At 25.1% G+C, this 24,211-nt stretch overlaps 4 protein-coding genes across 4 annotated transcripts; 2 read left to right on the forward strand and 2 right to left on the reverse strand.

Annotated features, from left to right (window-relative positions):
- Window positions 1–1,137: 1,137 nt before the first annotated feature.
- Window positions 1,138–8,050, reverse strand: LOC134830185 (echinoderm microtubule-associated protein-like 2). The gene is made up of 6 exons (XM_063843581.1): window positions 7,840–8,050; window positions 7,455–7,700; window positions 7,281–7,389; window positions 4,543–5,631; window positions 2,451–3,417; window positions 1,138–2,390 (listed from the first exon to the last, which is right to left on the reverse strand). Exons 1-6 carry the CDS (start codon window positions 7,877–7,879, stop codon window positions 2,268–2,270), a joined length of 2,574 nt encoding a protein of 857 aa, XP_063699651.1. The 5' UTR covers window positions 7,880–8,050; the 3' UTR covers window positions 1,138–2,267.
- Window positions 8,051–8,170: 120 nt separating this feature from the next.
- On the forward strand, window positions 8,171–8,894 carry LOC134827153 (homeobox protein 2-like). Its single transcript, XM_063839710.1, has 2 exons — window positions 8,171–8,484; window positions 8,545–8,894. Exons 1-2 carry the CDS (start codon window positions 8,236–8,238, stop codon window positions 8,725–8,727), a joined length of 432 nt encoding a protein of 143 aa, XP_063695780.1. The 5' UTR covers window positions 8,171–8,235; the 3' UTR covers window positions 8,728–8,894.
- Window positions 8,895–9,932: 1,038 nt separating this feature from the next.
- On the forward strand, window positions 9,933–12,866 carry LOC134831136 (uncharacterized). The gene is made up of 5 exons (XM_063844796.1): window positions 9,933–10,087; window positions 10,485–10,578; window positions 10,641–10,906; window positions 11,024–11,372; window positions 12,233–12,866. The coding sequence occupies exons 2-5, from the start codon at window positions 10,520–10,522 to the stop codon at window positions 12,495–12,497; spliced, it is 939 nt and encodes a 312-aa protein (XP_063700866.1). The 5' UTR covers window positions 9,933–10,087; window positions 10,485–10,519; the 3' UTR covers window positions 12,498–12,866.
- Window positions 12,867–15,335: 2,469 nt separating this feature from the next.
- On the reverse strand, window positions 15,336–22,838 carry LOC134838478 (NADP-dependent malic enzyme). Its single transcript, XM_063854018.1, has 6 exons — window positions 22,705–22,838; window positions 19,744–20,077; window positions 17,427–18,547; window position 17,329; window positions 17,050–17,266; window positions 15,336–16,265 (listed from the first exon to the last, which is right to left on the reverse strand). The coding sequence occupies exons 1-6, from the start codon at window positions 22,719–22,721 to the stop codon at window positions 16,105–16,107; spliced, it is 1,851 nt and encodes a 616-aa protein (XP_063710088.1). The 5' UTR covers window positions 22,722–22,838; the 3' UTR covers window positions 15,336–16,104.
- Window positions 22,839–24,211: the final 1,373 nt, after the last annotated feature.

The raw sequence follows: 24,211 nt of genomic DNA on the forward strand, positions 1-24,211 counted from the left end.
AAGAAGAAAAATAGTTGAATAGTGTGTAAATAACTTTCATTTTAAATAAAGAACATGTAATAATTAATCCAAAATATCATTAGAATTTTAATCAATTTTTCGTTAAAATATATAAACATAAATTTTGACCTTCAAAAATTAATTAATAATAAAAATAGCATTAAGATTATGTTTTATGATTATAAAAAAAACATATTTAAACATTGAACATATTATACATAAACATATTTATTATTAATATTTATTAGGAATAAAAAAAAATAAAAAATGAACGAAGAACGAATGATTAAAATTGAATGAAAAAATGAGTTTTACTTACTTTTCTCTAAAAAAATATTTTTTAAAAAAAAAATTTAAAAATATTTTTTTTTAAAAAAAAAATAATATATTTTTTTAAAAAAAATTAAAATTATTTTTTAAAATTATAAAAAAAATTAAAAAATATTTTTTAATTAAAATATTTTTTAATTGAAAAAAATAATTAAAAAAAATTAAAAATAAAAAATTTTTTAATAAAAAAATAATTAAAAAATATTTTTAATAAATAAATTATTTAAAAATATTAATAAAAAAATATTTTTATTTTTATTGGAATGTATATTTTATTTATTTATTTATTATTAATAATTATATAAATTAATTGTTAAAAAGTTACTTTAAAATTAATGTTAATTTTTGTTTCATATTTTTTTTAATTTTTAAAACCTTATAAAAAAGGATAAACAAATAAATCGTCTCAGATAACGATGCATTGGTATCATCAATAGTTTTAGGTAAGTATAATATAATATTTAATAATAAAAATGACATATAATTCAGAAGATGCCAGATCATCAATCGTATAATTTACAAAAAATTGAGCTCATGAGATGTTTAATGAGCGAAATTTATAAATAAATTTTATACAAATTGGGAATTGTGAGATATTTATAAGGCAAAACTTGACAATTTAAGACTAACTAAGGCAAATTGTGTTTTTAATAGTATAAAGATAAAGGTACAGTGACATTAACGACACACAACATTAAAAAGTGTAGAATTAATTTACTTAAGTTACGATAAAGTATACTAAGTTGAAGGAAATTTTATTTTTTTTTTTTTTTTTGAGATATGATAATTAATTTTTTTATAGACAAAAATCTACATTTTAATTATTTTTATGGTTAAATTATTTATTTTGACTATTTTTTGTATTTTATTATTTTTTTTTATTTTATTTAAAATCAAACGTGCATGAGAGAGAAAAAATGTGCAAACTAACACACTATTCTGACGGGTAATTATTTTTAAAAGTACATTTCAGGACGTTTTTTTCCTATTTTATAATTGGCTTTTCAGGTGCGTTGAGATAAAATTGAGGTCTGCAACATTTTTCAGGCAGCTTTTTTAGTCTTTCTCATTTTTTTTCTTTCATTTTTTGTATATTTTATGGCTTTTTCAATAAAATTAATTAAAAGTTGAGGAACGTTGAGAGTAAAAAAAATCAAGCTCGTCTAATTTTCTATTTTTAAATTCATAAAAAAAATATTTGGCTCTTATTTCAGTTTGTTTGTTATTGAAAATTATTGTTGTTTTCATTTGAGCGGGACGGATTTTTAGATTTTTTTGTGATAAATTCCATTGCAAGTTTAATTTAGGAATGTTAAGTTTCAAAATTTGTAATTTTTTTAAGGAATTTTTTTCAAGTCTATTGATTTTTGTCTTTTTTTCTTTCCTGAAGAATTTTTTAATTATAAAAAATATCACAGCAATTCCGTCTTTCTTTTATTTTTTGTTCGTTTCTCGTTTTAAGATTTTTTTTAATTATTATAAAAAATTACATGCACTTTAATTTTTAAATTATTTTTTTAAAAATGATTTTTTTTTTTGAAGAAATTAATTTTTCTGTCTTAAATTTTTTTTAAATTATTTTTTAAAAATAATTATTTAATTTTTTTTTAAATAATTTTTTTTTAGTTCTTGTTGAAATGAACAAGTTTTTGCTTTTTCGGCGTATTATTTGCACTTACGCTCTTAGTTGCCGGCTTGTTAGTTGCAGAAGTAGAAGAAGAATTTGAAGTAGAAGTTATTGCTGTGGTTTCGTCTTTTTTCTTATCATCATCGTCAGTCGTCATTTCCTCCGTTGGAGAAGTTTTTGCGGGTTTTTCTTGAATTTCACACTCCCATGTCGATATCTCCGTTGTCATAAGTTCAATGGATTTTGTTCGAACACGAATCATTTCTGGCCAATAGTTGAAAATGGGATCGTCGGGAGTCTGAAGCTTATGCTAGATAACGCGCCATTGCAAAACACTCGCATCTGTTCGCCCAACGGACAAAAGTTGGTTGTCTTGACTGAAAATTACGGATGAAACATCGCCTCCATGCCCGCGATAAACATCAAAAAGGGACTTAAAAATTTTTTTTTTTTAAATTTAAATTTTTTTAGATGAAAAAATGAAAAAACTTACATTTGGTAAGGCAGCTGGATAATTATAAACTTGAATCAGTCCATTGGAATTGCCCGCAACTAACGTACTTGAGTCTTCGCTCTTTGCAGCTGACACAACATCGTAATCTTCTGCGTTTTCAGGCCATATTCCGATCGTTTCAAAGGTCAAAATACAACTTTGCGTTGCCCATTGGAGCTCACTTATGGTCGAAGCGTTCGTTATTTGGCGACACAAATGCGGATTCCAATGCAAAACTTCGATACTTGTCGAATTCGAGCGCAAATGCATGTCATCGACAGTCCAATCGATCGTCAAAACACTTCCCGTATGTCCCGAACACTTTCCAACCTTCATAAATTTCTTTTTTCCCTCCTGCGGGACTTCGTAAATGTAAATTGCGCTGTCACGTGATCCAATTGCGACATATTGCCCACTCGGCGAGAACTTTACAGTCGTGATAATGTCACTTCCGTCGAAATATTGACCAACTAATTCGCGTGTTTCGCCATTGTAAACACTCCATCGTCCGCTTCCGCCGCCCACGATGATTGTTTTGTTGTCAGCGGGTGACACAGCGCAACACTGAATCGGTTCCTCGATGTCTTTGGACCAAACGACGCTATGCGTGAGCGAATCCCAACATTGAAGCAGGCGATCGTAGCCTCCCGTGATGAATTGTCCCAATTTGCTGCCGCATGAGAGGGCGTTCACTTCGCCAACGTGTCCCATGACGAGCGGCGTGAATTCAGATTCTTCAAGAGTTCCCATTAAAATGCAATTTCGAGTAGTGCCGATGAATAAAACTGCTCCTCGACCTTGAGTGACGACACGAACGCCCCCGAAATGAGGCTCAATTGTGTAAACAGCGTTCGAGCTGCTTAAGTTGTCTTGGAATAAGACAAGTTTTCCATCTTTTCCGCCGCCCGATATGAATCCTGAGTTTCTTAAGGCACATAACGTGAAAACGGGACCATCGTGAATTTTTCTACAAAAGAAAAAAATTGCAGGTTAGCAAAAATTTTCAATTTTATTAAATAAAAAATTTTTATGAAAATAATAGATAATTTTTAAGATTTCTTGTAAAAATTTCTTCGAAAACGTTCAAACTCTAAAAAAAATAGAATTTTTTTTTTTGAAAAAAATTCGCAAATGTCATTTCAAAAAATTTTCAGTTTAAAATTTGAAATTCGCCTTTTCGCTAATTCAAACATACCAAAACTGAAATTTTATGAATTAATGAAAAATTACAAAATGGTTTGAAAATTAAAATTTTTCTAAATTTTTTTTCTTTTAATAAAAATTTGAAAATTTTTATTCAAAAAATTATAATTTTAAAATTTTTGATTTTCTTTTAACTACATAATTTAAATAACCTTAAAAAAATTATTTTTAATTTTTGCGAATTTTTATTCAAAAAATGTTTTTGAACGTTCAAGAGCAAAAAAATTGTTTTTAATAACAACATTTCAGTAAAAATTCCGTTAATATTTAATATTGACAGTTCAAATATTTGAAAAATATTAAATTTGATTAATTTTTGATGAAAATCTTTAAAATCTTTGGTAAAAAAGTTAAAAATTTCATTTTGTAAATGTCAATTTAAAAAAAATGACAGTTAAAATTTGAAAATCGCCTTTCGCTAATTCGAACATACAAAAACTATGAAAACGATGAATTTCAATGAAAAATTACATCAAAAGGCTTTGCAAATTGAAATTTTTCTAATTTTTTTTTTTAGTAAAAATTAGTAAATTTTAATTCAAAAGATGATAATTTTGAAATGTTTGATTTGATTTAAAAAAATCTTTCAAAAAAATTTTTTTTATCTTTTGTGAATTTTTTGAAAAATATTTTAAACGTAATTTTTAAAAATTTGTTTTTAAGGACAATATTTTTGATGAAAATATTTGGTAATAAAAATTTTGCAAATGTCAATTTTCAAAAATGACACTTCAAAAATTTGAAAATCGCCTTTTCGCTAATTCAACTTTTAAAAAATTTAATATTGAAATTGTTAGTTTTCAAACAAACAAAAAAATCATTAATCATCATCATTCAAAACAAAACAAAAAACTAATTTGCAGATAAGAGCAAATAATAAATGACATACCTCAACAATCGAATAATTGTATTCGTGCCTCGTCCAAAAATAGCGATATTGCCATTTGTATCGCCCGTCACAATATCACCCGATTGCGTAAACGAGATGCATGTCACGTACTTTGGCTTGTCGCGTTGATCGAAAAATCCCATTTTCTTGTAGGCACCGGTTTGATCGAAAGTCCAAAATGCAATGTGCGTCTTTCCCGCCGTAATAATTTGCGTTTTATCCAACGGATTGAATTCACAAGCGACAATTGGATCAACCGAGCATTTCGTTTCCGTGATTTTTACGCCGCTTTCGCCGCCGCTTTGCCAATTCCATACCGTCATAATTTTTTCGGTGTAATCTTCGATTGCTACAAGTAAGGAACCGTTCTCTGTGCGACTAAATGACACACAAGTAATGGGTCCCGTGAAATGTCCGACGCCAATAACAGCTGTAGTTGTGAGAGAAACTGAATTCCAGATGCGAATATGAGGCATGGCATTTTTTTCCATCGATCCTGATTGTCCGGTAGCGATTAGAAGTTTATTTGGATGCAACGCCATGCTTTTAATTTCCGCTGTGTGCTCCAAATAATGACGTTGCAACGAGAAATCGACATTATGAAGGACCGCAACGGATGCTGTGAAGTAAACAATTTCTCCCGTGGGCAAATAGTACAAATTTTGACGACAATCTTTGCCGCGATAGCCATAAACCCAGTCGAGAATGAGTTTGTGATACGGCGGTTCGGGCTGTTGGTTCAAATCAAAGTCAGGCAACGATTTGGGAATCGGAAAAACCAAAGGTGTCCCTTTAAAAAGCAATTTTAGACAATTTTCATCTTCATTCAGCTGCGCACACGACACCGAATGCAAATTCTGACGACTTTTATTGAGCGACAAATTCACCAAAGATTTATTCGAGAAACGCCCGGAAGGTCCGAAGGCATTTCCCGCACTGCCCGATGATGGTGTCGGCGAATCGATCGTTGTGCTGCTATTCCAACGTTTCGCAAGCGGCGTTGACTGTACCATGCGAGGCAATGGCGAAGCTCGGGGACTCGACGAATCGCGACTCGGAGATTCACTCAGGAGCGAATTGTTGCTGCCTCTGAAAAAAAATTTAAAATTGATGGGAAATTAGTCATTTTAGTGAGCCAAATATGGCAGAGAGATTAATTTTTGTTAATGAATGACACAAAATCGAATAATTGACACTCCCATCATGATCAATTATCGTCACAATGTTTATCGTGACACCGCATGAAATATCGCACACACGCTTCATTGACTCCTCTTTATACGGATTTTTTTACAACAACAACAAAATTTTTACCGAAAAAGCATGTTTTGTAAAAAAACGAGTTTTAAAGTTGTCGTTAAATTAATAATGACTAAAACACGTTTTTGATTTGGTTTGATGGAATGTCAACTTTCAATTAATTATTTTTTTAATTTTCATTTGTTTAGAAAATTAAAATTTTATTATTAATTTTTTTTTTAATTTTTTGTTTAAAAATTTTTATAAGTTAACTTTTATTTAATTTAAATTTTTAAAAAAAAAAAAATTTAAAAAAAAAAAATTAAATTTTAATTTTTTTTTACCTTATTTTTAATTGAAATTTTTTTTTTTTAATTTTTTCAATTTTTTTTTTAATTTTCTTGTTTCAAACACTAATTTATTTTTTTTTATTTTCAATTTATTCACACGTTTTCATTTTTTTTAAATTAAAATTTTTGTGGCAAATATTTGATTTTAAATATTTAAAAAAAAAATAAATCTTAAGTTAAAATAGTTTTTTTTTATTTTTTTTTAATACTATTTTGAATTTTAATTATTTTTTAATTAAAAATATCCAATTAAATTTAAAATTTAATTTGATAAATTTTATAGCTGGAAGTCCTTTTTCACAAAATTTTTGATAAAATTTGCTTCATTAAAAAAAATAATATTTTGAAAATTTTTATAAAGAAAATCAGAAAATTTTCATGATAAGTTTCAAATTTTTAATGTTTTTTCTTTTGTATTATTTTTTTTAAATTTTTATTTATTTAAAATTTTTAAATTTAAAGTAAAAAATGTAAAATTTTGATTAAAAAAAGTGAATATTTGTTGAATATTTTGAAAAAATAATTTTTTTAATGAAAATTAGAAAATTTCTTGAATATTTTTACACTTTGTGTTTTAAAATTTTTAGATTTTCTTTCCAAATAATTTTTTTAAAATTTTTAGTTTTATTTTTTTTTTAATAAAGTAAAATTTCTTAAAAAAGTCAAAAATTTAAGAAATTTTTTTAAAAATTAAATTTTAATTTTTTTACCTCATTTTTTATTGAAATTTTTATTTTTTTAATTTGTTTTATTTTTTTCAATTTTAACACTAATTTATTTATTTATTTTTTTTTTCATTTTATTAACACTTTCCAATTTTTTTATCAATTTTTTTTAAATAAAAACTTTTTAATTTTTTTTAAAATTAAAATTATTTTTAAATTATTTAAAAAAAAAATTTTAATATTTTGAATTTTTTTTTTAAATTAGAATTTTTTTCATCATAATTTTTAGTTTTTGGTTTCAAATTTTAATTTTTTTTCTGAATTATTTTTTTTTTAATTTTTATTTTTTAAAAACTTTTTTCACATTTATTTCTTGACATAAAATCACACAGACATGAAAACGTGCAAAAAATCAAATTTCTCCAAATTTATTTTTGAAATGCTTCACAAAAAAAAAACTATATCGCACACGTAAAACACTCACCTGGACTGTAAATTATTTTTGCCCGATGACGGAGGTCGACGTAGCGGCGATGTTAGTGACCTTGCATAAATGCTTTTATGTTTCTCGTTTTTCGCATAGCTGGATTGCGCTAAAAATGGACAAAAGTTCAACTATTTTTGTCGTCATTCAAGGTCAAAAAGTGCACACTCTTACTATATTTGTACTGCATTGGCGTCGCAATTTTGCGTTCCTTGATGCCGTTATTCGGGGGATACATTGTCGTTGCGCTGCCGTTTGCGTTGTCTCCTGCGATCGGTAAGCTGCCAATTCGTTCGACGAGCGACTTCAGTTCATCTATTTGCGCCTGCTGACTCTTGACAATTGTCTCGAGCTCTTCGACGCGTTTCTGCAAGAACCCATTGTCTTGGTTGTGTACGGAGCCGTTGCTACTCGAGACAGCTACGAAACGCGAAGATTAATTAGAATTTTAAACAAACAATTGTCAAATAAGGTGAAAAGCGTTAATGAGACTTCCGCGATGACGACGAGACATCTACGCAAGCCGATTAACTCTTTATGCAAATAACGTTTTGTTTACCCAAGAATTCCTGTTCTGAACTGTTCGTAGAATCATCCATTTTAATGTTTGTCTCCGCTATTTTTCTGTCGACTGAATCGAATGCCTCGACTAATTTTTTGCTTATCTCCGTGCTATTGTGCTCGCAAAATGAATGTTAACAATCGCTGTGAGACGCCGTCGCCCACAAAATGCCCATTTAGGGGTTTTCCGAATTTTTGAAGATCTTTAATGGCCAAATTATGCAAAAAATAATGGAATCAAAGACAACAATTACGACCGGATTAGCGATTTTCTTCTCACTAATTCAATATTTTCATCCATTAAAAAATCGCCTTTTCGCTAATTCACATGTAAACAAACGCAATTTTAATTTTTGAAGTTTTTTTGCTAAAATTTGCTGAAAATATCGAAAAAATGTCAGAAGAAGACCATCAAGGAGACGATTTTGTGGGTTTTTCACGAGAACACGACGAAGATCGCAGAAATCAATTCTACAAAGCGGGATTTCGGGGAAATAACAGACAAAATAACAGCAACAGACAAAGATTTGGATTCGGATACAACAATCAAAGGAACAATTTTCATCAAAATCGATCGTACAACAATAACAGGAGCTTTAATAGACACAATAATTCCTTTGGAGGAGGAAATTCACATCATCAAGTAAATATTTTCTTAAATTTTGTTGAAAATTTGTTAAAATTAATTTTTTTTAAATTTTAGAAAAGAGCAGAAGTCAGTATTCAAGAGTACATTCATCCGTCAATGTGGGAAGATCCATGGGAAAATTGCAGAAAAAGTCAAAATGAGTCTTCTTGGAGTAATCAAAGTCATTCAAAAGTTGAAGAAGACTCCGGGGGACAATCCTTGAACACAAATACTGAAGATTTGAGCGAACAAGTTTGAATAATTCGTGAAGAATTGAATTTTAAGAGCAATTTTGGTGCATTTTTGAATACATTTTGATTATTTTTTGATGAAAAATTAGTTTTTTTTTTAATTTTTGACGAATTTCTGATAAGAAGTCCTTAAAAAAGCTTAAAATTTTAATTTTAAATAAACTGTTGAGCATTTTCAAGGAGGTAAAATAGCAAGATTCAGAAAATATTTTTTTCTTGTGAACGAATGGGTTCAAAATTGTACGAAATATTAATTGAAGGATATGAAAAAGATAGAAATTTAATGAAATTCGAAGTTGACTCGCATGAATTCATGAAAAATTGATAAAAATCTTATAGAGTTAACAATATTTTTCTAATAAGAAATATCTAAAAATGAGTAAAATTCGAAGAATTCGTCTCGTTGAGCGAAAATATTATTTTTTTGAAAGCAAATTATCAAAAAAAAATTTTTTAAGATGATCAAAATGTCCTTTAAACGACTAAAATTCTTTGTTGAAAAATAAATTTTGAAGCTTAATTTTTTGTCACTGAAGATTTTTACATCTTATCAAAGGCAAAATATCATTTTCCTTAATTTAAAGATCATCTGAAAAAAAAAAATCAAAGAAAAATAAAAAAATAAATTTAAATTTTGTTTTAAAATTTATAAAAAAATTAATTAAAAGTAAAAATAATAATTAATTAAAAAAATTAATTAAAAGTTTAAAATTTTTCAAAAAAAAAAAAAAAAAAAAAAAAAAAAAATTATTCGTATATTTTTTTTTAATTTTAAATTAAAAATAGGTAAATTTTCATTTTTTTTTAATTTTTAAAAAATATTTTCTGAATAATTCAAAAATTAAATTTAGGTAATTTATTTTTAAAAAAATATTTAAAAAAAATAAAAACTGTTAAAAAAATTAAAATATTTATAAAAAAATATTAAATAAAAATTTTAATTAAATAAAAATTAAAAAAAAAAAAATAAAAATTCAAGAAAACATTTTTAGCAGATGGTATTTTTTAAAATATTTTAAATTAAAATTATTTTTTTTTTATTTTGAAACTACAAAAATTAAAAATTAATATTTTAAAAAGTTAAAATATTTATTAAAAAAAATTAATAAAAAAAATTCAAGCAAAATTTTTAAACAGAAAAATTTTTCAAACGTAAACTTCAAACAAAAAATTGTTCGTTGGGTCAAACTCTTTGCTGCTTAGAGACATCTACAACATTCTCCATACGAAGAGAAATCGCGAGAAAATCGCCTTTGTAGGGCAAACAATCCCCAAAAAAACTCAATTTTTTGCTTCTTTAGCAACTTAGAATTTAAGGAAATTTGTACCGTCTTGAAATATGGGAGTTTATCTCTAATTTTTAACAGGTGAGTGTCGCTAAAACGTAAAAACCTGCGAGAAAACAGTGAAAAAATGTGAGCAAAAATGGAGTACGACGCGTCTATCGACACAGAGAACTGAACGAGTCATATGTAAATATTAGTAAATATCAAAGAACGAGGAGGCATTAAATAATCTTGTTTATTTTGACGAAAAAATATTTTTTTTGACGCGAACGGAGAGTCACGCGTATGGCAAAAGTTAGTAGATAGACGCGATAATCAAATTGTTTACGACGACACAAAGCAGAACATTCGAATCGTAAAAGTCGAGTGGGCTTGACGTTCTCGAGAGAGATAAAGAAAATTTTTATTGTTTTTTTTTTGCATTTTTTCTTGAATGCGCCTTGTGACGAACTGTTTTAATGTTGAATTTTTGCTTCAGACGAGAAAGCATTACCCCCAATTGAACCGAGCATCATGTCGAAAAGTGTAGGAGATGGATCGACTCCTCAGTGGATGCGAGACACAGCACACAGGTTGATGATGAAAAGTGCTCTTAAGAAAAAATTCCATTTTTTTAGCAACTTTTTTCCCGTAGACTCACGCTTGACGATTTGAGTCCGATGACTCCGCCGTCAAACAATGGCTTTTACTTCCCTTTTGCCGCGTCGAAGCAAAAAGCCAAGCAAAACGATGCAAACACGAGAGCCATTGTCGTGAAAAAGGTCTCCGCGACATCCGCAAAGGGCTTCAGCCATCACACCCAACAAATCTCTCAGATGGAATCTGACTATGAAAATGACAAGATTCACTCTGTAGATTTCTCACAGGAATGTAAAAAGTACATTTCTGCCGTTGATGATGGTGAGTCGTTAAGGTCATCATCTCACAGCCAAAAACACTCCCAAATTCATAAAATCTAACAAAAAAAAAATTTAAATTTCAAAAAAAATTAATTAAAAAAAATTTTTTTCTTCACAGCTGAAAAAGGTCATTTTCCGAACAGCAGCAAACCCAAGGGTACCGATGATGATTTCAAAACTGCTGCATGTGCCGGCTCATTGGTGAAGGTAGCGCAAAAGTTTGTCGGCGGCACGGGACAACAGTTGCACAGCACAAAACGCTTTACTGTGGCAAAAATCAACGATAACGACGATCATGCGCCGCCCATTCCCGAGGATGAGGACAATTTAATCAACGATCCGAAGTTAATGCAACGCCGTAATAGTCGATCACTTCCAGCATCTCCTCTCTCATCGCCGAAAACGATGCGCAAGTTTCAGCCAAATCCGTATTTCACCATTACTGCGCAAGATAACGCGCCAAAAACGTAAGTTTTATCAAATTTTCTTTGAAAATTTTTATTAAAATTAATTTTTTTAAGAGATTTTTTTTTTTAATGTGAATATCCTTATTAAAAATTATAAAAAATATTTTTCAAATTGAAAAAAAAAAATATTTTAATAGATTTTTAAGGAATTTTTGACATTTATAGAGCTTTTATTCCAAAAAATTATCTTTGATTTCTAAATTTGTTTATAAAAGTTACATAAATTTTTGAGCAAAAAATTATTTTTATTTTAATTTAAATTTTCAAAACAAAAAAGAAAAAAATTTGTGAGTCAAAAAAAAAAATTTTAATTATTTTTTATTTAAAAAAGAATTTTGGGAGCAAAAAAAATTTTTTTAATTATTTTTTTTCTTAAAATATAATTTATGCTGAAAAAAATAATATAAATTCAATTTTAAAAATAATTTTTTAATAAAAAAAAAAATTGTGAAAATTAAAAAAAAAATCAGTTAAAAAATTTTGAAACTTTTATTTAAAAAAAATTCAGTTAAAATAAAATAATTTTTAAAATTTAAAAAAATAAATAAAAAATTATGTATGTTGAAAAAATATTAAAAATTCAATTTTAAAATAATTTTTAATAAAAAAAAAATTTTTGCGAATAATAAAAAATTTTATTGAACAAATAAATTAAATTTTTTGCATTTGTATGAGTGAATAAAATAATTTTTTAAAAAATTATTTTTTTTTTTGTAAAATAATAATTTTGAAGCAAAAGTTACACAAAATTAGACAAAAGTTTAAATAAAAATGTTCTAAAAATGAATTTGCATCAAAATTTTTGACATTTTCGATTTTTACCAAAATTAAAATCTAATTAATTCTCGAAAAACTTTCAGATCTTGGTTCTTAACCGGTCTATTTGGAGGCCCGCGACGTGAATTAACATCATCCACGGTATCTGTGTCATCCCAAATCGACGAAGCCGACGAAATTGTCGAGGCAAAACGACCTGCTCAATTCGACATGAAACAAATTGACCAAAACATCAACAAAGGTCAGGAAACATCATCATCAACTGCAGCAACGACAACAACAACTACTGTCAAAGCGAAACCCACAATGCTGAGAGAAATGAACTTTTGGGCACCAACTTCATATTAGAAAAAAAAAGTTTCCAAATTTTCTTTCAAATTTTTTTTTTATTAATTTTAAGATTATGTGAGTAACGAATCAGTATCTTTCGACTTCATTTTCTATTTAATTCACTATCCCTTCATTTTTTTTTCTCTTTCATCCTCCCTATTCTTGGTACTTTTTAATATTAAGACATAAAATTAAAATTAACCATAGAAATAGAAAAAAAAATTATAAATTAGGATAAATTTAATTTTGTGATAGCAACATCTGACAGAAAACAAACAAACAAAATTTTAATTTTTTTTTTGCCATTTTTAACGTAAAAGTAAATTAAATAGATAAGGACAGGACAGGGTGCATTGTTGGGTAATAAAAGTACATTTTATAAGATAAGATTTGCTTGAATTTAACTCTCGTTGCTATTTATCTGAGATTTTTACAAGAAATATCTTTTTTTAATAAAACAAAAAAATAAATTTTAATTTTTTTTTTCATATATTTCTTCATGTATGTTAACGATATAGATATTGGAAAATATTAGTTATCATAGAAGATAAAAAAAAATGTAGAGCATCAATAAATTTTAGAGATAACATTTTCTCTATTGGTACAACTAATTGTTGTGTTTTATTTATTTATTGTATTTTTTCCGGGTTAATAATTTTGACAGATGGTATTTTTTTTATAATTTTTATTTTTTAAATATTTTTTTTAAATTGAAATTAATTAATTTAATTTATTTTAATTTGATTAATTTAAAAAAATTATTTAATTTTAAAAAGTTTTTTTGAAAAAAAAATTTTTTGAATAATTTTTAAATTTTTTTAATTTAAAAGTTTTTATTTTTGAAAAAATATTTTGTTAAAAATTAAAATTGTTCAAAAAATTAAAATTTTTATAAAAAATAATATTTTCTGAACAATTTTTATTTTTTTAATATATTTTTTTTATTTTAAATTAAATTTTAAAAAATATTTATAATTAAAAAATATTAAAAAAAATTTAAATTTTTATAAAAAAATTAAATCTGTCAAAATTATTTATTTTTTTTAAATTTTATTATATAATGAAGGTAGGTATGAAAGAGTGCTCGAGAAATATTTAACATCAAACATAATAAAATATATTTATTTAAATATTTTTTTTTAACATACATTACAAATAATAATAACAACTTTATACATAATACCTCATAATTTATAATAATAACTTTTATCCAATTCAAAGCCAATCGAGTCATCTAAAACTTGTGTCTATAAAAAAATCATAAATAAAAAAAATATTAAAACTGAAAAAAACAAAAACAAACGTCAAGAAAGTCATCAGCAGATTATCATGCAATAAATAGGCAAATGCGTAATGAAGCAGTCAACCTCTACAGTGAGTTGATTTAAGATTTTCGCTACTTGATAATAATTACAAATGAAAATAATAAACATTCCAGTTGCTTTTGGATTTTGTTTTTTTTTTTTTTTTTTTTTTTGTAAATAAATTTTAATAATAAAAGCGAATTAAAAACAATTGTTAATTTATTTTTTTTTATCATATATTTTATATATTTTTATTTTTTTTTGTCTAAATAATTTCCACTTATTTTTAAAAGTTTTTTTTTTATTTTTCAGGTTTCACTTAAAATTCTATAACATGCATATTAATTGTCTTACGTTCTAAAATATATGTGAAAAAAAAAACAAAAAATTAATAATCGATGATTTGTTAGTGCTTTTAGTGATCCAATCGTGAATGAACATTAATTGTAGAAATATTTTTTTTTGTTCAGGTGTACTTGTTACATTTTTTAATATATATATATTTTTTTAATAATTTTTAACATTTATCTTTTTTAAAAATTTCATCTAGCTAATTAATGTTTTTTTTTTTAATTTTTGTTCTAAACTGATAAATTTTTAATAATACTTTTCAACGTTAGATGAGAATATCAATGATAGGTAATTTTGCAAGCGTTTTACTATTTTTTTCACAATTTATCACAATCAAGTGTGTTTTATGTTGTATTTTTTAAGTTATATAAATACCTTAACTCGGTTTGCGATGGTAAGAAATCTATAAAAGAAGGAAGTTGTTAAGTTTGGGATTTTATACTAAATATTTGATGGAAATTCGGAAATAAAATAATTTATTTGGATTAGAAACGTGTGAGTTAAGTGCATTGCAAGCGAGCAAAATACTAACATTATTGAAAAAAATAATAAAATAAATAATGTTGGCACAAGTTTAAATAAAATAAAATATTTTGAGGGTTATTTTTATTTTTTTTTTTCACGGTTAACACTTGATTTATTTAATTTTTTAGTGAAAATATTATTTTTTATAATTGATCATCAAAAATATGTTAGTTTTACATTTTTTTGTAAGAAATTTAAACATTTACCTTACAAAAGCGGGCATGTATAAATATTTAATTTAAAAAATTAAAATTATTAAAAAAAATTATTTTTTTTTTAAATTTAATTATTTAATTTTTTTTGATAAAAATAAAATAAAATTTAATTTTTTTTAAATATTTAAAAAAATTTTATAAATTAAAATTTAATTTTTTTAAATATTTAAAAATTTTTTATAAATAAAAATTTAATTTTTTAAAATATTTAAAAATTTTTTAATAAATAAAATTTAATTTTTTAAAATATTTAATCAAAATAATTTTTTTTATTAAAATCAATTTTTTTGGAATATTTTTAATTTTTTAAATTTAAATATTTTTTACTTTGCTGCATTTTCCATCTGTTTAATTTGCAAAAATAGTATTTTTCAATATATTTCATATATTTTGTTTTTATTAAAAAGGAACATTTATATTTTTAACATTTTTTTTTTCAACAAAAAATTGCTAAGCACCGTTTTTAATACATTATAACTTTTTAAGTACACGTTGTTTGTTACACAAATTACACAACAACAACAAAAATATTTTAAAAATATCTTACATTTTACGGGATTTTGAAGTAGTATACTTGAAGAAGGAACAAAAATTTGGTTTCCATGATTTGAATTGATAAATATTGCCTTTCTTGTAAGGATTTCTCGTCGTTGTCAAATTTTTTTTAAAAACATAAAACATATAATGGACATAACAGAAGCGGTTGATGATTTTTCTCCCAATTATTTAATTTTTTGTGAATTGAGGACGACACTGATATTTTTTTTAAAATTTTTTGATGAATTTTTTTGTATTTTTAGCCAATTTAGTCAAACATGGTTGTCTTCCGTACGTTGTACTTCTACATGATGAGATGATGATTTGAGCCAATTAGTAGAATTTTTGGATGGTTAATAATTAACATGAGGAATACAAAGAAGAAAATGTAAAAAAAATAAGAAAAAATGATGATTTAATTTTTTTTTTGTTTTTTTGAATAAATAAATATTTTTCTGAAGTAAATATTTAACAATAATAATAAATATAAATAATATATATACAATTTCTATAAATATATAAGTGCGAAATTTTGACGTGCATTGTTTTTTTTTCTCAAAAATGCAGAATGAAATGAGGAAAAAAGTAAAATTTGCTAAAATTTTAAATTTTTAGGTAAGAAAGAAGAGTAATATCATTAAAAAAGTACAAGGCGCATCCATTGGGGGCACATTTGCGCCTCAATGAAGCCTTTTAGTACAAACTAGTTGGATTTAATGGTTTAGTTTTAATCACCTCCTTTGTGTCGGGCCATTCCCATTTCTTGGGCAACGCAGATTCGTAGTTGAAGTTGTACAATTGCTTCTTGATGTAGGCTTTTTTGTCGCTTGGCTCAGGGTATGTCGATGCCAAACCTGAAAAAAATTCAAAAAAAATATTTTAACATATTTTTAAATAATTAAAAAAAAATCAAATTGAAATTTTAAGCTTTAAATTAAAAAAAAAAATCTCAAAATTTAAATAAAAAATGTTTTTTTTTATTTTGAGATTAAAATTTAATTAAAAAATATATTTTATTAAATTTTAAGATTTTTTTTTCGAAAATATTTAAAATTTTCATGAATTTCTAATTTTTTTTTTAATTTTCAAAAAAAAACATGTTAAAAAAATTTTGACCTCGAATTGCAAGTTTTAAATTTTTCGACAAAAAAAAAAAAAAAAACTTTCAAAATTTACAAAAAAAAAATTTATATGAAAAATTTTGAGATTTTTCTTAATTTAATTTTTTTATGAATTTTTAATTTTTTTCTATTTTCAGTAAAAAAAAATTTGAACTCAAGTTTTTAGTTTTAAATATTTCAAAAAATCTCAAAATTCAAAAAAAAAATTTTCTTCGAAAATATTTTAAAATAATTTTTTTTAATGAATTATTCTTCATTTTTTATTTTAATTTTCAGTAAAAAAATGTTAAAAAAATTTTTGATAATTTTGTTTAAAAAAATTTCGAACTCGAATTTTAAATTTTTCGAAAAAAAGCAAACTTAAAATTAAAAAGAAAATTTTTCTAAATTTTTTTCAATTTTTTTTTAGTTTTTGACGAATTTTGAAACTTTTTTCGAAAATATTAAAAATTTAGAATTTTTTATTTAAATTTTTCATTTTTTGTTCAAATTTTCAGTAATAAAAATAAATGTTTACCTTTGGCATAAGCGTATTTCGTGAGTCCAACAGCAATATCGAAGGAAACCTGTTGCACGGAACTCAATGGCGGGTAGAGGGATCCTTTGGCAATGTCTTCGTCACTCACGTGATCCGCAACTGATTGAGCAGCAATGAGGAACATCTCGTCGGGGATGTGATGCGTGCCTGTAGCGATGACGCCGAGAGCGATTCCGGGAAAAACGTATGCGTTATTCTAAAAAAAAAATAATTTTTAAAAATTTTCTTTAATTTTTTTTTTTTAAATTTTTAACTTACTCTGTTCATTTTTCATAATTTTTTTTGATGATTTTTAGGAACAAAATTAAAAATTTATTAAAATTTTGTAAGGAAAAAATTAAAATTAAAATTTTTACCCTTGACCCGGAACAAAAGTTCTTCCTTCATATTCAACTGGACCGAAGGGAGATCCTGACGCGAATACACATCGACCTTGTGTATTCCGATAAGCTTGTTCCGCCGTGCATTCAGCTTTGTCTGTGGGATTTGAAAGTGCGAAAATTACAGGTTTTTCATTGTATTCCGCCATATTTTGAAGAATTTCGGGCGTAAAAGCTCCTCCAACGGCAGATGCTCCAATCAAAATACTCGGCTTGACTTCTTTAACGACTTCATGGAAATCTTTCACCGGGCGATGATCTTTCGCGTAATAAGCTTTGTGTCCCGTGAGATTTCCCTCGGGACGATTTTTAGCTAATAAACCATCAATATCGAACATCCAGATGCGATCTCGAGCTTCTTGCAACGAAGCGCCTTCCGCTTGCATCGCTCGAACCGTCAAATCAGCAATTCCGATGGCAGCTTCTCCGGCGCCGAAGAACAAAATTTTGTTGTCTGCCAAATGTTTTCCCGTAATTCGCTTCGATGCGAGCAATCCAGCGACCGCAACTGACGCCGTTCCTTGAATGTCGTCGTTGAACGTGCAATACGTGTTGCGATATTTGTCCAAAAATCTAAATGCATTGTGATTTCCGAAATCCTCAAACTGAATCAGCGTATTTTGTCCGTATCGCTCGACAACTGCTTGCATAAATTCATCGATAAAGTCGTCGTATTCCTGTCCGGTGACGCGTTTTTGACGCAAACCGACGTATAACGGGTCTTCGAGCAAATCTTGATTGTTTGTGCCGACATCGATGACAATTGGCAAGCATTGATGCGGGCGAATGGCGGCTAAGGCAGTGTACAGCGCGAGTTTTCCAACGGGAATTCCCATACCGCAAGCCCCCAAATCGCCAAGACCTAAAATACGTTCGCCATCCGTGACGCAAATCGCACGAACGTCGTTCTCAGGCCAGTTTTTCAAGACGTCGAACACGTGTCCTCTGTCGTTGATGGTTACGAACAATCCGCGGGGACGTCGATAAAGTAATCCGAACTTTTGACATGCCAAACCGACAGTTGGCGTGTACACGATGGGCATCATTTCCTGACAATTTTCCGCGAGCAAACGGAAAAATAGTTTTTCATTGCGATCCTAAAAGAGGAAAATTTTAAATTTTAATAAGTAATATCCAAAAAATGATTTTTTGATAATTTTGTAGAATAATTCGTCAGAAATGATAAAAAAAATTCCATAAAAATTAAAAAAAAAAAATTATTAAAATTTTATAAAAAAAAATAAAATCATAAAATTAACAAAAAAAAATCTGTAAAAATTTTAATAAAAAAAATTCGTAAAAATTTTATAAAAAAAAATTCATAAAAATTTTATTTCAAATTTTAATAAAAAATTTATAAAAAATTTATAAAAAAAATTAATAAAAATTTCGTAAAATTTTAGAAAAAAAATTATAAAATAAAATTCATAAAAATTAAAAAAAAAATCCTAATAAAAATATGTATTTCATAATTTTCATAAAAATTGATAAAAAAAAAATTTAGATTAAAAAAAAATAATCATTAAAAAAAAAAATTAATAAAAATTTTATAAAAAAATAAAAAAAATTCATAAAATTATTTTTAAAAAAAAAAAAATAAAAAAAAATTTAAAAAAATTTCATAAAAAAAATTAATAAAAAATTCACAAAAAAAAATAAAAAAATTTCTTAAAATTTAAAAAATAAGTTATTTAAAATTATAAAAATTAAAAAAAAAAATTAATAAAAAAAATTTTATAAAAAAAATGAATAAAAATTTAATTAAAAAAATTAATTAATTTAAAAAAAAAAAAATAATAAAAAAAAATTCGTAAAAATTTTTATTTCAATAAAAAAAAAATCAAAAAAATTGATAAAAAAAATTTTCATAAAAATTTTAAAATTTTAGAAAAAAAATTAATAAAAAAAATTATTTAAAAAAATTAAATAAAATAATATTTAAAAAAATTAATAAATAAAAAAAAATTTGATAAAAAAATTAATAAAAATTAAAAAAAAAAACAAAGAAATTCTATAATTTTTTTTTTAAATTAAAACTCAACTTTTTATTGATTTTTCACGAAAAAAAAATCTGTTACAAGTTCTTCGATAAACGATAAATAAATCAACAGAGTGCCGTCGAGCTGAACAAACAAAAATATTATTTTGGTCAGTTCATTGACACACCAACCGATATTAAAACGTTAATTATACACTAATGATACTTGTACACACGCGTCATTCATTTTTTATCACATTCCTCAATGTCGATATCGAAGGTGAAAGTGTAAAAGAAAAAAAGAACCGAACTCACTTGCAAGTCAACGAGATACAAATATTTGTTGAGACTCTCCTTGTATCGCCGAATGGAAATGAGACACAGCTCCAATTGCTCCTCTTGCGTCTTGAAACGCGCCGGTTGCAATCCATGAATACCCAAAACTTGACGTTCTTCCAATGTAAATGCCAGACCTTTGTTCAAACGCGGATCCCGAATGTGATCGATGCCCTGCACGATCGACGGGCAAATAATGTCGCCGCATACTTCGTGATATGTGCGATCCAGAGATCGAGTTCTTGTCCTACTGAGTGCTCCGCCCGTTACCTGATTGAAAAGTCGTTGAGTCTGAGGTGATAAGAGACGTAATCTACAAGAAAAAAGAAAAAAATTATTAAAACTCTTTAAAAAATTAAAGAAAAAAGTCATCAATCACAAAAAAATTGACTTTTTCGTTCGCGTGGGCATTAATTGAAGGTTAAATTGCCGGTTTTATGACAAGAAACGATTTCTATTGTCTCAAAAAATTACTTGAGATCGATTTTTATCAATTCTTGTGGTTAATTAATTGACACGAAAAGTGAAAATTATGGGAAAATCCATTTGTAACGAGACGTTTTCCTCGTAAAATAAACAGTTGAGTCAATAATAAACTGTTTACAGCAGGTTCTTACTGCTTTTAATAACAGCACAATTTACATAATTAAAAAAATTAATAATAATAGAGAGAGCGGCGGAATAAAAATAGATCTTCGAGCAAAAAAAAAATCGCACTTGCTGTGTGTCGATTTGTCAGTAATAGAAATGTAACTGACGTTAAAATTACAATTAAAATGTGAAAAATTATTTTTTTCGTAATTAAAAATTTGGCGAGAAATATTGTGAAATAAAATTTTTAGATTTTTTGAAGAAATTTTTAAAAATTTTAGATTTTGAATAAAAATTTTAAAACTTTGGATTTTTTTATTTTTCACAAAAAAAATAAGAAAATTTTTGCGAAACAATATTTTTATTTTTTTTATTTAAAAAAAATAATTGAAAAAAGAAATTTGAAAGTTTTCTTAAAAAAATTAGCTTTCGATTTTTTTTAAATTTTTCATAAAAACAAAGTTTCTTTTAATCATTTTTACAGAAAAAAATAAGAAAAATTATTTAAAAAAAAGTAAATAATTAATTTAAAATAAAATTTATTTTTTCTTCATTTCTTCTTTTGTGAAAATTCATTTAAAAATTTAAATTTTTGAATTATTTTTTTTTAATCAAAAATTATTGCGAAATAATATTTTTAGTTTTTTGACACTCATTTCAAATATAAAAAATTTTAGATTTTATTAAAAACTTGAGAATTTTCTTATAAAATTTAATTCTCGATTTTTTTTTAAATTTTCATTAAAAAATTCTGATTTAATAATTTTTTTGACAGATACAAAAAATTAAAAATAAATTAAAATAATATTTATTTTTTTTAACTTCTTTTCATATGAAAATTCATTTAAAATTTAATTTTTTTAATTATTCTCTTTTAAATAAAAAATTATTTTTTTATGGTAAAATTATATTTAAAAATTAAAAAAATATTTAAAAATTTTATTATTTTTTAAAAAAATATATGAATCATTATTTTTTTTTTTAAAAATTAAAGTAAAAATTTTTAAAATATTTTTTTTTTTATAAAAAAAAATTAAATTTTAAGATTTTTAAATGTAAAAAAATTCTTTAAAATGAAAATTTCATGAAAATTTGTAAATTTTTTATTTCGCGAAACACAAAATCTTCACAATTCGTATCAAAACAAACTTTACGGTTTCTCGGAAGTGCTTTCATAACTTTTCCCTTCCTAATTAGTCATCGTTTCATATTTTTTATCGTCATACAAAACTGGCGGCGTTATTGATAAACTTCAAAACTACCCAATAAACTGACATCATTACACGTGTAGTTGATTGAAAAGTGTCGCTTGCACGACAATTACAATTTTGAAGGAAAAAAATCAATTTTCAGCCATAAAATTTGATATTTACGACTTTGCGCTCGTTATTTTTGTGACACGTAGGTATCAAATTTATGACGCGAATTCCCTTGTCGTGTTTTTCTATTTTTCGGTCTTCGAGCAATTAGCAAGTTTTTGACTTTCAAGCGACAATTTCTTCATTATCTGCGCCTAATTGGCATTGAAATAATTTTTTATCACGGAAAAATCGCTTGTCATTCACAAAAGAGGCAGTTTATCAAGATAACGTATCACTGTTGATAAGTTTTTGTTAACGTGAATCAACAATCAGCTAATTAGAATTAATCCTCCTTACGTCACTTTTTTCCCCTTTTTTCGTTAAGGGTGTTTTCCCATGGTTGAAATTGTGTCAAGGTTTCACTTTTTTGTTAAATTTTTATTTTTTTTTTTGATTTTTACTTCGATATTTTTGAATTCTTATCACGACAAGGTCTTGATTTATTTTTTTCAAACATTTTTGTATCCAGATTCCCTCGTTTTGTCGTCAATGTGTGGACTTGACATTCAAAACTATTAAAAAAAAAATGATGCGTGTACAAAAAATATTAATAGAACGAAAAAAAACTCTCAAGGTCTTCTCCATTGACTGAGTCATTCATAACAAAAGAGTTTTTTATCTGACTTTTTGCACTTTCATTCACGAAAGATGAAAAAAAATAAAAGCGCCACGATGAAAAATGTTGCATTGAACAAACAAACAGCTGTTTAGTAATAATTTCCATTTTTCCTCTGCATCCACGGGGTAAATAATAATCAATACAGCTGTGAAAAATGTGTCGACACACAAAATACGAGCCACGAGTGTGTGTACGTCTCTCTAACGTTGTTTCGCTCACTCTTACATCATCAGCATGAAAATTTTTTTTCCCTCTGCACACGACGACCTTTTCCCGAATTCATAATTTGATTTCACTTTTCACCAAAAATTTATTTTTTTCCATTTCGACACGACGCGCACGAACTATTTTTATTCATTGGCCACTTACTTTGGTAGTTGCAGCATTTTTTACCAAATAACTTAGAAATTAAGGCAGGCAATGGAAAATCAATCAAGTCGCGAGTTGTTTCGTGGTTGTGTGTTCTTGGCAAGACGACCTGTTCTTCTTGACTAGAATAAAAGGCGAATTTCAATAGACTGTTTGCCTCGCTGCTGCTTGCCAAACGTATGTGGATATATGGATGTGTCTATATCGTATGTGACTTTTAGTTCGATCGTTTTATGTAAGATTTCGCTGAAAGGGGAAATTGAAAATTTTAGTCGTTTATTTAAATTTTGAAAAATTTTTAAAAAAAGAAAAAATTTTTTAATAAAAATATTGAATTTTGTATGAAAAAGTTTAAAAAGTGAAAAAAAAAATTGAAAAAATTTAAATAATTTTTAATTGAAAGATATTAAAATTTTCTGAAAAAAATTTAAATTTTAAGAGAAAAAAAAATTTTTAAATTTAAAAAAAAGGAAATAAAATGAAATTAAATAAAAAATAAAAAAAATTAAATTAATTAAATAAAATAAAATTAAAAATTATATAATAATTTAAATTATTTATAAATTAAAATTTTTATTTTATTTAATTTTACTTTTAACTTTTTGTAAATTTACAAAATTTTGTTTTTTACAAAATAATTAGAATTTTTTTAATTTAAAAAAAAAATAAAAAAAAAAAATATAAAATTTTGTATGAAAACATTTAAAAAGTGAAAAAAATTATAAAATTAAAATAAAATAATAAAAAAGTATAAATAAATTAAGGAAAATAAAATTAAAAATTAATTAATTTAATATAAATATTAAATTATAAAACCTAAATTATTACTAAATTTAAATCATTTATTTTTTTTTATTTACCTAATTTAAATAATTTTTTTTTAATTTAATAATTTTTTTCCCTTGAAATTTATATTTTATTAAAAAATTGAAAACCTTTAAATTTTTTTTATTTTTGTAAATTAAAAATTGTGTTAAAAATTTTCTTCAAAATAATTAAAAATTTCTTAATTTATAAAAAAATTAAAATTAACTTTTTGTAAAAAAAAAACAACTAAAAATATTTTATTTTTTAAAAGTCAAATTTTTGGATAAACTTACAAAACTAATGAAAATTAAAATTATTATTTATATTTTTCAGAAAAAAAAAACTAAAAATTAACTCATAATTTAAAAAAAATTCATTTCAGTAAAAATTTTAATATTTTAAAACTTAAGATTTTCAATATAACCTCAAATTTGTAACCTTTACATTTATTCTCAATTTTTTTCAAATCTTTTGAAAATTGACTTTTATAAGAATTTATTTATTTTTTTTAAATTTGAAACTTAACAACTTTTTTAAAATAAAAATTTTGTGCAACTTTCACTTTTTTCATAAAATTGATCTAAATACTGATCAAAATTTTAAGATCTTTATGAAATTTTACATTTGTCACATTTTTTCAGTTAAAATTTTTAAAATTTTTGAATTTTTGATCTCTAAAATTTTAAACTAATAAATTTTT

Source organism: Culicoides brevitarsis, chromosome 1, assembly GCF_036172545.1.
Source record: "Culicoides brevitarsis isolate CSIRO-B50_1 chromosome 1, AGI_CSIRO_Cbre_v1, whole genome shotgun sequence".
Lineage (NCBI taxonomy): Eukaryota > Metazoa > Arthropoda > Insecta > Diptera > Ceratopogonidae > Culicoides > Culicoides brevitarsis.

Excerpts from the sequence above, each read along its gene's own strand:
- LOC134827153 (XM_063839710.1), top strand. The coding sequence starts at position 8,236 with ATGTCAGAAGAAGACCATCAAGGAGACGATTTTGTGGGTTTTTCACGA. Across the intron at positions 8,485-8,544 it reads GAGGAAATTCACATCATCAA|AAAAGAGCAGAAGTCAGTAT; the intron begins GTAAATATTTTC and ends TTTAAATTTTAG.
- LOC134831136 (XM_063844796.1), top strand. The coding sequence starts at position 10,520 with ATGTCGAAAAGTGTAGGAGATGGATCGACTCCTCAGTGGATGCGAGAC. Across the intron at positions 10,579-10,640 it reads ATGCGAGACACAGCACACAG|ACTCACGCTTGACGATTTGA; the intron begins GTTGATGATGAA and ends TTTTTCCCGTAG. Across the intron at positions 10,907-11,023 it reads CATTTCTGCCGTTGATGATG|CTGAAAAAGGTCATTTTCCG; the intron begins GTGAGTCGTTAA and ends TTTTCTTCACAG.
- LOC134838478 (XM_063854018.1), bottom strand. Across the intron at positions 18,548-19,743 it reads TGTATCTCGTTGACTTGCAA|GATCGCAATGAAAAACTATT; the intron begins GTGAGTTCGGTT and ends TTCCTCTTTTAG. Across the intron at positions 16,266-17,049 it reads GAAATACGCTTATGCCAAAG|GTTTGGCATCGACATACCCT; the intron begins GTAAACATTTAT and ends AATTTTTTTCAG.
- LOC134830185 (XM_063843581.1), bottom strand. The coding sequence starts at position 7,879 with ATGGATGATTCTACGAACAGTTCAGAACAGGAATTCTTGG. Across the intron at positions 7,701-7,839 it reads TTCAGAACAGGAATTCTTGG|CTGTCTCGAGTAGCAACGGC; the intron begins GTAAACAAAACG and ends CGCGTTTCGTAG. Across the intron at positions 3,418-4,542 it reads ACAATTATTCGATTGTTGAG|AAAAATTCACGATGGTCCCG; the intron begins GTATGTCATTTA and ends TTTCTTTTGTAG.